Source organism: Pongo abelii, chromosome 11 (assembly GCF_028885655.2).
Source record: "Pongo abelii isolate AG06213 chromosome 11, NHGRI_mPonAbe1-v2.0_pri, whole genome shotgun sequence".
NCBI classification, from domain to species: Eukaryota; Metazoa; Chordata; class Mammalia; order Primates; family Hominidae; genus Pongo; species Pongo abelii.
This window is the reverse complement of record NC_071996.2, coordinates 28,688,414-28,702,241: the sequence shown is the minus strand read 5'-3', so window position 1 is coordinate 28,702,241 and position 13,828 is coordinate 28,688,414. Positions and strand designations below refer to the sequence as shown.

The following is a 13,828-nucleotide window of genomic DNA, read 5'->3' as shown; positions in this document are numbered from 1 at the left end:
GCCCAGGAGGTGGAGGTTGCAGCGAGTCATGATTGCGCCACTGCGCTCTAGCCTGGGTGACAGAGTGAGACCCTGTCTCAAAAAGTAAAACCAAAACAAACATTTTGTATTTTGCATTTTTTGCTCAGATTATATAATTAAAAAAAATAAAAGAAGATTGTCATGGAATGGTCCTCTCCTCTCAACCAATCCCAAAATGCCACCCTGGCAGCTACTGGAAGAGAAGGGGCCCTGTCCTATGCCCTCTCCCCCATGCCAGCGAGCCTGCACAGGGCACTCACTTTCAACTGGTTCTGCAGCCTTGGGCATCCCTGGGCTGTCCGTGTGGACGTTACTTCCAGCCAAGGGACTGCTTCCATCCATGAGATGATTCCTGTGTGTCCCCATGTGCCTTCCCTCCTCTGTCCCCCTATGCTGAACCATACCCATGGTCTGGGCTACAGGACTGTACCCTGGCACAGAGCAGAATCGCCTGGGGACCAGTACCCAGGCCTCTTGCCAGAAAAAGAAATGGAATCGATAGCTATCAGTATTTTTTAAAAGCTCCCAGGTGATTCAAAAGAGCCACCAGGGTTGACACCCGCAAGCTCCTGTCCAAGATGGTCACCCAGCATCTCTTTCCTGGGGCCACCCCTCCAGGCCTGAACCCACTCGCAGCACTGCAAAGTCCCAAGACCATGGCCCCACTGAGCTTCCCGGATCTGCACTCCTACCCTCTTCAGTGATCTCAGCTTAGCGACTCATCCCAGGTTAACGAGCAAATCCCTAGAAAAATGCTCAAGGCCCACAGGTCTGAACCAGTGAAGGTGGAATTTCAGGCCAATGGGAGCCAGCCAGTTTAGAACAAGGAGCTCTGCTCACTACACTTGAGCTGCTGCTCGTGGGAAAGAACCAGGTTCGCAGGCTCTTGCCTTCAGCGCACCCCTCACCCCACTACCACACATTCTGTAGGGGGCAGAGCTTCCACACCCCACGCTGCTCACCAACCTCACAAACACTGTGGTTTATCCTTCCTGGCACCTGCAGGGAGCCCTGTCCTTCCACCCTCTGCCCCTGTGGGCTGGTCACCATTTCCATCTCTCCCACTGATCCCCAGCTCGGGAGAGGAGAGCCACTCACCAGGATGGAGAGGATCACAGGCCCACGAATGATCCACCAGATGGATGCGTTGGCATTGATGTCCCAGCACCTAAGGGAGGGACAGCTGGGCATGGTTACGAGTGGGAGCTGAGCTAACCGGCAAGGACATGTTCCCTAACGTGGCCCTTGGTATGAAGGACCCGTGTTTGTGGCACTGAGTCCCTGCAGTGGTGTGCCCAGCACCATTAGAACCACCTCCCTTTCCTGCCACCGAGGAGCACTGCTGGGGCTGAAGAAGTGGCCACCTGTCTCCCTGCGAGAACCTGAGAGCCGGGAGACTCCCAGATCCAAAAGTTAGCTCACTGTCAGAATTCACCAGCAAGCACGCTGGCAAACTCAGCTACCAAGAGAGGCCAGGAAGATGACGTCAGTAAGAGAAGTGGTGGATGGCTGACATGCGACCTCAGGATCTGGGGACATCAGGCCTGGAGGGGACTTAGCAAACTGGGGAGCATGTGCCTTGTCCAAGACAGCCGCAGCTCTGCTCCACCTTATTTTTGCCACAAGGGAAAATGGAACATGTTAAAGAACCTCAATCTCCATTTTTTTTCTAGACAAGCTGAACATCCAGACTTTTTAAAAAAGTGAATTCACCCAATACAAAAATTACTCTGAAGCAATTATTTCGGGATGAATTTGGGCTATAGACACTTGGATGTCTCATTCAACCTCATCCACTTATTGGCTTGTCTGTGTCATTATGCCCCTGAGAAATCAACTCCCACGCTGCCCCGCTGCCTCACCGCTGCCCTGCTGCCTCTCCTCTTCCCCAGCTTCCTTCAAGCTTGCTTCCCATGTACCTACTCCCAGGTGCGTCCCCTGGGCTCACTGCCACCCTCAATGCCCGACTTCTTTAGAGCCTGGCTCTGCAGGGCTCCTAAACACCCAGGGGTAGAGAGGCACCCAGGACAGAGATCCCAGGAGGAAGAAAAAGCTGGGCTGGCCCTTCCTTGAGTTTCCTCCATGGAGCAACCCCTGCCTGGAGCCCCATAGCTCTTGTCTGGCATCTGACCCACACGCAGAGTGGACAGGCAGCAAGAAGACAGGAAGGCCAGGACGGTGCAGGGTTGGCCAAAGCTGCTGGGCCCACCTGGAAACACACCTGGGAAGCAGTGAGCATCAGTCCAGGGAACTCATCTGTGGCCTCTACTTTGAGAAAAAGGCCTTTCCTAGATAGCTCCAAAGAAGTAACTATGCTGTTTGAAAAGCTGGACGATGTCAGATACATTCTTGTTATCCTGCTTCCATTAGCTTACCCAACATCTTCCAGAAAGTGTCTGGCGATAGCCCACAAAGCAACAAAAATGGCTGGAGAACCTGAGGATTAAAAATAAAGGGAAGGGCAGAGGAGAGAGGACTCAATTTTCAACACACATATCAGAACAGGACAATCTGTTACCCCAGCCCAGCTACTGAGCAGGTGCCAAGATTTGGTTTCCACAGAAACCCCTCTGCCATCTTGTGCCATCTTGTGTGAATGCGGCACCATGTGCCTCAAGGGTGCCGGGCATGCCCTGGGGACTACGGCAGAATCAGAAGGATCCCAAAGGCCACTTGGTGTTAGGGGTCTCCTGGGAACCCAGGCTGGACTCCAGAGGACCACTGCAAAGTAGAGAGGGGCTGGGACTCCTGGGCAGGCTCGTGGACCCATGGAGGCAACTGGAAAGCCCCCTTCTCATAGTGATCTGCCTGGCCACATGCAGCGGGAGGAGGAAGTGGAGAAGGGGTGGACACAGGTCATGAAAGAAACGCTGATTTTATTCAAATATTGGTTTGTAAAAAGCTTGGGCGTTTAATGGCTAAGGTGAGCCATCACTGTTGTGCTTAAACAAAAATATATTTTGGACTAGAGATGAGATCAAGTCCACAAGAATTTAGAAGAGAAAATACAACATTTCCTGACTTCTAGTTAAACATGGCAAACTGAACTTATACATTTATCCCTACTTCCCCTGAAGCCCCTCTAAAATGATAATAAAGAAATAGAAATGGTAAAAGCCCATAAGGACAAAGACTGAGACGGAAGGGCAGAGTAGAGGAGAGACGGCAACACGCTTAGGCACATAGAAGGCTGGCAGAGGAGTGGCAGCTGATGTCCCGAGCAGAGGAAGCTGAAACAGAAGTGCTGTCTGGGGCAATGCCGCTGGGGAGGTACCCAAGGATGCTCTAAGGCCAGGGCATCTGGTACCCAGGAGGCAGGCAGCAGGGTGGGGCTGGGGCAGCAGGATAGTTTGAAGTCTGGATAAGAAACAGATAAGCACCCCAGGCGGCCAGCACTACCCTCATGAGACCGAATAGTTAAATTCCAACAGAGTTTATTCTCTAGAAATATCGAGCCACAGAGAACAGGGCTGCAGCCCAGCACAGGGCCGGAGAGGGTGCTCAGCTGAGCAGGAATGAAGTGATGGTCTACACCAGCACTCAAGGTGGCTCTTGAGCACCTGGTATGTGACTGGTCCCTACTGAGTTGTGCACTAAGTGCAAGATAGATACCATATTTTGAAGACTTAGTGCAAATAAAAGGACGTAAAATATGGCCAGACGCAGTGGTTCATGCCTGTAATCTCAGCACTTTGGGAAGCTGAGGCAGGTGGATCTCCTGAGGTCAGGAGTTTGAGACCAGCCTGGCCAACATGGTGAAACCCTGTCTCTATTAAAAAAACAAAAATTAGCCAGGCATGGTGGTGCATGCCTGTAATCCCAGCTACTCAGGAGGCTGAGGTGGGAGAATAGCTTGAACCCGGGAGGTGGAGGTTGCAGTGAGTCGAGATTGCGCCACTGCACTCCAGCCTGGGTGACAAGAGAGGAACTCCGTCTCAAAAAAAAAAAAAAGAAAAGAATGTAAAACATGTCATTACCAATTTTTATATTGATTATACACTGAAATGATACTATTTTGGTGACATTGGGTTGAACAGAATAGATTATTGAAACAAATACAGCCTGTTTCATTTTACTGTGTTGATTGCGGCTACTAGAAAATTTTAAGCTAGATGTATGGCTCAGATTCTTTTTTTTTTTTAAGCAGAAATACTTAAATCAGATTCTATTTCTAACGGACATGGTCAAGCTGAATGGTAAAAGCCCTGGCCCCTGGGCCGCTCAGTTTTCAGCCTCTACTGAACAGGCTTCTACCCCTACCCCAGCCCTCTACCCTCTGCCCACCTCCCTGCCACTGCACGCTGGAGATGAAAGGATTCTCTAGAGGAACTGAACAGCCCCAGACAAAGGGCCTATAGATAGCCATGGGGGGACCCCCCAACACTTCCAGTCCAGTGTCCCTTGAAAGACAAACCCCACACCCCCAACAGCCATTAGCCGGCTCTGAAGTGATTCATTCTTAAATAGGAACAGACAGCCAAGGTCACCAACATCTTATTACATAAAAGACAAAGACCAAAACAATCAGAGAAAAGGAACTCAGAGGAAACAGACCATACAGGAAGCAGAAGGAACTTGAACAAAACAACTCTAAGGAACGCCATTGGAGAGATAAAAGGTTGCATCTACAAGACACAAACAGGATGCTGTCAACAGGGAGTGCCCGGAGAACAAGAAACGGGGTTAGGAACAGAGCGTATGATAACCACAATTAAACATGCAATAGATGGGTTGGAAGATAAAGACTAGGAATCTCTCAGCAGAATAAACAACAGTGGAATGAAAAGTAGGAAAAAGAAATTCGAACATTAGAGGTTATTCCAGGATGTACAACATTAGACTAAAGGGAGTTTCAGAAAACAAAGGATAAAAAACAGAAGGAAAAAAACAATTAAATAGATAATGTAAGAATATTTTCAAGAAATGAAAGACATGAATTTTCAGATGAAAGGGACACCGTATGCCAGGAAAAAGGATGAAAAAAGACCTGCATCACAGCACATCCCTGTGACATTTCAGAACACAGAGAGAAGATCCTGCAGCTTATGTAGAAAGGAGTAAAAAGTTCAGGAAGCAAAATGGCATGGCACTTCCCATAACACTGATGCCAAAACATAAGACCCTCAAAATTCTGGGGAAAATTATTTTTCAACCTTTTTTTTTTTTTTTTTTTTTGAGATGAAGTCTCACTCTGTTGCCCAGGCTGGAGTGCAGTGGTCTCAGCTCTCTGCAACCTCCACCACCCGTGTTCAAGCAATTCTCCTGTCTCAGCCTCTTGAATAGCTGAGATTACAGGCACCCACCACCACGCCTGGCTAAGTTTTTGTATTTTTAGCAGAGACAGGGTTTCACCAGGTTGGCCAGGATGGTCTCGAACTCCTGACCTCAAGTGATCTGCCCACCTCGGCCTCCCAAATTGCTGGGATTACAGGTGTGAGCCACCATGCCTAGCCTTCAACTTGTTTTATGTCCAGCAAAATAATGAATTAGATGTGAAGGTTGAATGAAGATATCTTCAGACATGCAATAAAAAAATGTTCCTTCCAGGTGCTCTTGGTTAGACAGATACTGGAGGATGTGCTCCAACACAACTAGAGAGTAAACCAAAGACAGGGAGACGAGAAAGAAAGGAAACAGGATTTGTGGAAGAAGGTGAAAGCTAAGGGAGCTGAGCAAATCTGGAGAACAGCCAGCCCAAGTCAAGCAAGAAGGCAGAAAGCTCTAGAAAAAAACACTGGCAAGTATACCAGGTTGAATAGTGTCTCCCTAAAATTCATGTCAACCCAGCACCTCAGACTGTAACCTTACTTGGAAATAGGGTCTTTGCAGATGTAATTGGTTAAGATAAAGTCATACTGGAGTATGGTGGGCCACTACTCCAACATGATTGGCATCCTTATAAGAAGGCCATGAGAGACACACAGAGAGAGAAGACACAGAGGAAGAAGTCCACGTAAAGACATAAGCAGGAATGGGGCTGATGCAACTACAAACCAAGGAATGCCAAGCATTGCCAGCCACCACTAGAAGGTAGGAAAGAGGTATGGGAGGGATCCTCTGTCAGGGCCTCCAGAAGAAACCAACCCTGCCAACCCTTTTGATTTCAGACTTCTGGCCTCCAGAACTGTGAGACAGTAAATTTCTGTTGTTTTAAGCCACTAAGTTTGTGGCAATTTGTTAAGATGGCCTTAGGAACTAATATAACAGGAAACAAACAAATAGGAACTGATAGATTTCCTATTGCATTTGATGATTTGGAAAATAAATAGCATTGGGAGGTTGTCCAAAGAATTTGAGAGAATTGATGCTAGCAATATTAAAAAAAAAAAAAGCAAATGAAAAATGATTCCAGGAAAATAAAAAGTTAAATAAGATTGAAAGTAAAATTATTGTACACCACTTGTCTCAGTGGTAAACACTATTTACGTAGATATAATAATGTATACACTGAATCTGATTTAGCCAAAAATTATAAGAAACTGTAATGGAAGAATGGAGGTAGAGGATTAAGAATTTTATATTCTTGGTCGGGTGCAATGGCTCACAACTATAATCCCAGCACTTCGGGAAGTTGATGCAGGAGGATCGTTTGAGCCCAGGAGTTCAAGACCAACCTGGGAGACATGGCAAGACCCTGTCTCTACAATAAATGTAAAAAATCAGCCAGATGTGGTGGCATGCACCTGTAGTCCTAGCTACTTGGGAGGCTGAGTCAGGAGGATCGCTTGAGCGCAGGAGCTTGAGGTTGCAGTGGACTATGATTGAACCACTGCACTCCAGCTTGGGCAAGAGAGTGAGATCCTGTCTCGGAAAGGAAAAAAATAATTTTATATTCTTATCTTCCATCATGTGGAGTCAATAACTAATGCTCCAAACAGACAAATCAAGAAATAGTAGTGTACTGATTTTAGAAACACGAGAGTAAATCTTAGGAGGAACAAGTTAAAAGTGTGAAAGGCATTAACTCTGGAGGCTGAGCTCGGGAATAAGAAGTGAAGGCAGGAGACAGCTTTTGTTTATTATAAACCTTGTAGTCTTTTGTTTAATTATTTAAACCAAGTACATGAATGACTTTGATAAAAATAACAAACAAATGCCTTGGGCTGGGTGTGGTGGCTCATGCCTGTAATCCCATCACTTTGGGAGGCTGAGGTGGGAGGATCACTTGAGGCCAGGAGTTCAAGACCAGCCTGGGCAACATAGTGAGACACTGTCTCTACAAAAAATAAACATAGGTAAATAAAAATTAGCTAGGTACGGTGGTGCATGCCTGTAGTCACAGCCACTCAGGAGGCTGAGGCAGAAGGATCACTTGAGCCCAGGAGGTTGAGGCTGCAGTGAGCCAAGATTGAACAGTTGCACTCCAGCCTGGGTGACAGAGAGACCCTATCTTGAAAAAAAAAAAAAAAAAAAAAAAGCCGGGCGTGGTGGCTCACGCCTGTAATCCCAGCACTTTGGGAGGCCAAGGCGGGTGGATCAAGAGGTCAGGAGATCGAGACCATCCTGGCTAACACAGTGAAACCCCGTCTCTACTAAAAATACAAAAAATTAGCTGGGTATGGTGGTGGGCGCCTGTAATCCCATCTACTCAGGAGGCTGAGGCAGGAGAATGGTGTGAACCCGGGAGGCGGAGCTTGCAGTGAGCTGAGATTGCACCACTGCACTCCAACCTGGGCAACAGGGCAAGACTCCATCTCAAAAAAAAAAAAGTCTTGCCTCAATTCTTGGTGCTTTGGGCAAAGAACATGGGTTTTGAGAGGCACTTGTTCATTATCTTCCATCCTTAGTGGCAAGTTGGTGGGGAAGTTTGAAAAATTTGTAATGGTTTAAGTTGGTGGCTCAGTGTGGCCCCTGGACCAGCAGCATGAGCAACACCTGGGAACATGTCAGAAATGCAGAGTCTCAGGCCACCCCAGACCCACTGCCTCAGAGTCTCTGGGTGGGGAGTGCAGCAAGCTGGGTTTGGCAGACCCTCACCCATGCTGAGGCAGAACCACCAGCGCCAGCCGCTCACTCTCACTGGCTAAGTGGCAGCCTGGCTCATCTATAAAGCCTGCGCTGTCACTATTTTCTGGACACAGACTCACACCTCAGCCGCTCTGAAAAAGTCAAAGCTTTGGGTAAGTGTTAAAAACCTTAAACGTGCTCACTCCTTTCCACTCAGGAATCCATATCCTGGGATTCTGTATTACATACAGAAAACGCTTTGCCCATAAAGGTATTCATCACTGTGCTATTTACAATAGTGAGACAACCTAAGTGTCCAAACAATAGGTATGTGGTTAAATACATCTATATTACATCTATCCATCTATATGGTAGTTTAAAATGTTTATGAAAGATTTGACATAATACAGAACATGGTTATGTGTTAATGGGAAGAAACGAAATTCAAAATTCTTCATAGAGAATGACCACAGCTGTGTGAGGAAAAACTGCAAGTAGAAAAAAAGGTTGGAAGGAAATCTCAGAAAAAGTTCAATCTGTGGGACTAGGGTAATTTTTTTTTTTTCTACTTAAAAAAAATTTTTTTGCAAGGTTTTACAGTAGGCGTGTACCCATTTAAGCAACCTATCTTTGGTGAAATCAGTATAATTTCAAGCAGGGGCCGTTACCCTCTCATGAAAAGGGCTTCTCACAGATAGAGGGGCTTCAGGCCTTCCATGGACCCTTCAGGGTCTCTTTGGTGTCTGGCAGGCAAACAGGCCAGGAGGAAGAGAACCATTGCTGTTTTATATGTTACTCAATTCTTAGCACCCAGCACAGGGCTGGCGTATAGTAGATGCTCCATAAAGATTTGAAGAAGAAAGGAAGGTTCTTATTATTTCATTCAAACATCTTAAAATCCTGTGACAGAGATATTATCACAATGCAGCTTTGTAATCTCTGAACACAGGAAGTGCTCAAAGAATGTTGAATAAATTATGGTCCCGATATTATAGATGAGAAAACTGTCCATGTTCATACAGCTGAATCCTGGCATATCTGGGATTTAAAGCTTAGTGAATAGGGCTCAGTGAGTTGGGTGCTGTTTTGGCAGAGCCAGCTGCATAAGGCAAGTCCCTGGTCCCCAGGCGCTCTGGGATCGCTGGCCTCTGGAGACGTCGACATAACCCTGCAACCTCCCGCGGGCCCAGGGTCAGGTGCTAACTGGGCTGCCAAGGTTCAGAAGCAGGAGGGCTCAGCAAGCTCTGCCAGCTGAGGCAGCTTCCCTGATGGGGAGACAGGGCCCTTGTAAATAAGGATTTAGACAAGCAGAAAAGGCAGCAGAGGGCATTCCTGGCAGGGACACTTCTTAAAGGCACCAGGAAGAAACCAAAAGAAGCTAATGCTTGGTGCACATGACTATCTCTGTAAGCCTTTGAGTCACTCACAGGAACCTGGCTGTCTGTCTAGAACTCCTTAGGGTAACGTTCATGTTTATCAAATGAACAACTAATGGATGAATGGATAGAGGAATGGATGGATGGGTGGGTGGATGTGTGCATGGGTGGGTGGGTGGATGGATGGATGGATGGATGGATGTTAATGGCAGGGTAAAATTTAAAGGGCTTTGGAAACAGACAAGTCTTGGCTTGAATCCTGAGGTCTGTCCTTGTTTACCATGTGAGTTGAGTATGTTATGCTGTGTCTGTGAGCTGAGGTCTCTGAGAGGCCTCTGGAGATTGCTACAATGATTAAATGATACATGTAAAGTGCTGAATCCAATGCCTGGCACATAGCAAGTGCCCCTAAAATGGAAGTTGTTTATCATCTTCATTGACTGAAAAGGAAAAGGGAGAGAGATGAAACGGGGGCCCGCACTTGGCTGTCTCGCTCTCACTCTCCCTCTTTCCTAGACAATGAATCCCGAGTCTCCTTTGGGAAGTCATGTGGCTTGAGTAGCTTAGGCCAATCAACATATTTCATTCTCTCAGGCCTCTGTGACTAGTTCAAGGGTGTCTATGAGATTTAAGCAGTCCATCCAGAGTGCACCTCAGAGTATTTGCTGAGAATGCTGGACGGAGTCTCTTTCTTTCTCTCATTGGAGTTCGGTACAAGGAAGTCTCTAGCCCAGAAGCTGTTGGCCATTCCACTGGGAACACCAGCCTAACTATAAAGCCGATGTTACGAAAGGCAAAGTAGAGAGAGAAAGAAACAGTGTTAAGCTGCTGGATTCAGCCTCTCCTGAAGTTGGTGATCCCCGGACTTTTCAGTTATATGAGCCAATTAATTTCGTTTATGTTTAAAGGTTTACAGATTTTCTGATGCCAGCAGTCAAAAGCGTCCTAATACAGAAAGGAAGCAAGAAAGAGGACATAGGAATGGACTGTCTAAAGGCAGATAAGGCAACAAGTATTGAGTAGGAACAAACTGTAAAAAGCTCTAGATGCCAGAAACTGGGGCTAAATTTGAGCTAGGATTTCCCACTTGATGGATAAGTAAACTGAGACCAGAGGGTTAAACATCAAGGAACTTGTCTAAGATTACACAAGTTAGCTGGATGCGGTGGCTCACGCCTATAATCCCAGCACTTTGAGAGGCCGAGGCAGGCGGATCACCTGAGATCAGGAGTTCAAGACTAGCCTGACCAACATGGCGACACCCTGTCTCTACTAAAAATACAAAATTAGCTGGGTGTGGTGGCACATGCCTATAATCCCAGCTACTTGGGAAGCTGAGGTAGGAGAATCACTTGAACCTGGGAGATGAAGGTTGCAGTGAGCCAAGATCATGCCATTGCACTTCAGCCTGGGCAACAAGAGCAAAACTCCAACTCAAAAAAAAAAAAAAAAGATTACACAAGTTAGTTAAGTGTGGAGCTGGAACTAAAAGCCAAACCCTCCAACTCTCGACTCAGCACCCCTTCCCACATACCATGCAGATACCAGACCCAGGGAGAAACATACCCCATCCGAATGCCACAAATCCCTGGAGGTACTTTCTTTCGGAGAAGAAGGAGATGGCGAGGAGTGTGTGAAGGTAGAGGCCTTCCACCAGCAGCCAGGAGTAGTTGGCCATGATGCAGTACTGGAACAGCACCATGACCAGCTTGCAGCCCGCCTGGAGAGAGAGAGGCAGCTGAACCCAGGCCGGGTGGCAGTGGGGTTCCCTCTGGTGAGTGGCCCCAAAGGGAGCAACAGGGTGTTGTAGGGGCAGGAGCCAGGCCACAAGAGCAGGCCTCTGGGGTTCAAGGCCATCTTCCGCAGCCTTCCTCCGTCAGGCCTGCAGCATTCTCTAGAGAGTAGGAGTCCACAGGCCTAGTGGGTTCAGTCAAGCTGGCCAATGGACCATCACAGGAGCAGGAACTAGGTTCAAATGCTAGCAGCGGCTGCCAGGCTAGATGAGGAGACAGTCCTTCAACTACAAAACTGTGTCAGATACTGCCCAATCCCCTCATTTTTTCAGATGAGGAAACCAAGGCCTAGAAAGCGAAGAGATTTCTGAGCAAAGGGTTAAAAAAATCTTTTCTAGCTCAGTTCCCTTGCAAACACATAATGAAGGGATGTGCCAACTCTGTTAGGAGGTACCACTGATTATGGTAAAAATGGCCCTGGCTGGTACATTGCACTCTCCACATATCTGATGGGGATGTCATAGAGTTGGACTTCCCTGATGCAGTGACTGACTCTTTTAACAGGCATGTCCCCTGCAGGGATCCCTGGAAGTTATGCCTATAGAATTGTGGGGCACCAGGCTTCTACACCAGCACAGCTCCTGTACCTCTGCCATGGTAGGGCCTTTGTCCTTTTCTTTGCATTGGGCTGTCCCCTGGGGATGGGACAGCTCCTGGGATAGCCCTAGGGCTGCTGCAAAGACAAGCCCGAGAAGGAGGAGCGCCCGGTGCTGCCTGCCGGAGAGTGGTGGTTCCTGCCTTATGGCCTTCCCAGAGGCTGTGACTCCAGGCAAGGCCCATGGTTGACTTGTGAGTCTAATGTTTAGTAAAACCTGAGAAGGTTCCCTGCTGGGGCATTGCTGGCCTTGTCCACTGCTGGTCAGTAATGAAGCGTGGCTAGGATTTAAGGCTCCTGACTCCCAGCAGGTACTCTGGGATGAAACTGGGATGAAACTCCAGTTTCATCCTGGAGACCTCCTTGAGAGACATGGATCCTACTTCTTGAAGAACCTCTCAGTCTGAGTCAGAAAATACACACACACACACACACACACACACATACAACTATGAACAATACAAACAGGTAAGTGGTAGGAAGTGGCAGGCAGGTTGGCTGAACTAATCTCAATTTCCAATCTCTTTTCTCCCTTGCTCGCCTCTACTATAGAGATTGTGACAGTAAAAAACTCAATCACCCTGCTTCCTTTGCAATTAAGTGTGGTTACATGACTCAACTCTAGCCAATGAGATGTAGGTAGGAGTTTCTGGGGAAGGTACCCTTTCTCAATAGAAAGGCAAAGCTGCCCAAAAGAAAAAAGAAGTTTAACCTTTTACCTTTCTCCTTCTTGCCTGGAACACAGACAGGAGGCCTGGGGTTGCAGCAGCCATATTGCAACCATGTGGTGTAAAGCATGACATCAAAGGCCTACTCTAAGGATGGCAGTGCAGAAACAGGGAAAAAGACTGTGTCCCTCATGGCATCACGCAGCCATTGCACCATCTCATCTGTGGACTGCTTATGTAGGAAACAGCCCCCATTTGTTTAAGACCCCAATATATAGTTTTCTGTTATTTGCAGCAAAAGGAATCCCAACTGACACACAGGGTGATTGCAATGAATTGAGTCATCTGGGCATTTGGAAGGACAAAGGGGGTTAGATTTAAGAAAACACAACTGTTTTACTGTAAATGCGTTTATACAGACATACTGGCCTGTGCTCGCCCTTTTCTTTTTATGACCAACCCCCGCCCTCTCCAGACTGGGTCATCTTTCTTCAGCTGGGAACTGGCAGAAGTAGGGAAAAGATGAGTCTCCCTATATATCTAATTCCTACAGTGGCTAGTTCACTCCTGGACACTGGGAGTTTACGGCAACCCCCACAAGCTTCTCTCCTACGTGACCCAGATTGTGCATATGTTGTTGTGGAATCTCCCTGAACCTCCTGGCCCAGTGTCAGCACTGGCCAATTTATCCTTGGTATTAAGTGCAGCCTCAGCAGGGGCTTGGGGGAAGGACAACTAGGCCACTCCCCTCTCCAAAGCTAGGCTGGGGAAGGCAGGCAGGCCTGGCAACATCCTGGGGCACCCAGACATATTACCCTGTGGGCATCACAGTAGGTGACATCATCCGAGGAGAAGAGCACGGCGTCCTTGATGAAGTTGGACAGGGCGCGAAGGATGAAGGACACGAACAGGTGCATGTGGATGTAGTTGCGGGTGCAGTGGAGCCTCCTGCAGGGAGAGAATGTAGGGCCATAGAGGCCAGAGCCCAAGTGGCTGGGACTCAGCCAGGCCCACCTGCCACCAGTGCACTGGGGAAACTGAGGCCCTAGACTTCAGCTCTTTCCGGGTAACACATTCTGTGAGCATAACCTGAATGAGGACCTGGGTCCCCAGGTGGCCAGTCTAATTTGCTACATGCTGCAGTGAAAAAAAAAAAAAAAAGGCCAGCCACAGTGTGGCTCACACCTGTAATCCCAGAACTTAGGGAGGCCAAGGCAGGAAGATCACTTGAGGCCATGAGTTCAACATATTGAGACTTCTGTATCTACAAAAAAAATTTTTTTGTTTTTAATTAGCTGGGCATGGTGGTGCCTGCCTGTATTCCTTGTGCAAGAGGCTGAAGTGGGAGGATTGCTTGAGCCCAGGAGTTCTATCATTGCCACTGCACTCCAGCCCCAGCAGCAGAGCAAGACCTTGTCTCTGAATGAA

At 47.6% G+C, this 13,828-nt stretch overlaps 1 protein-coding gene across 1 annotated transcript in view; it reads right to left on the bottom strand.

Moving 5' to 3' along the window:
- The window catches only part of SCTR (secretin receptor), a 74,908-nt gene that overhangs the window by 10,125 nt on the left and 50,955 nt on the right, over positions 1–13,828 (bottom strand). The window contains exons 6-9 of the mRNA XM_024243482.3: positions 13,216–13,348; positions 10,911–11,064; positions 2,397–2,457; positions 1,120–1,189 (exon numbers count right to left, since the gene is read on the bottom strand). Of these exons, the coding sequence (XP_024099250.1) occupies positions 1,120–1,189; positions 2,397–2,457; positions 10,911–11,064; positions 13,216–13,348 (418 nt within the window). The remainder of the gene's footprint in view (positions 1–1,119; positions 1,190–2,396; positions 2,458–10,910; positions 11,065–13,215; positions 13,349–13,828) is intronic.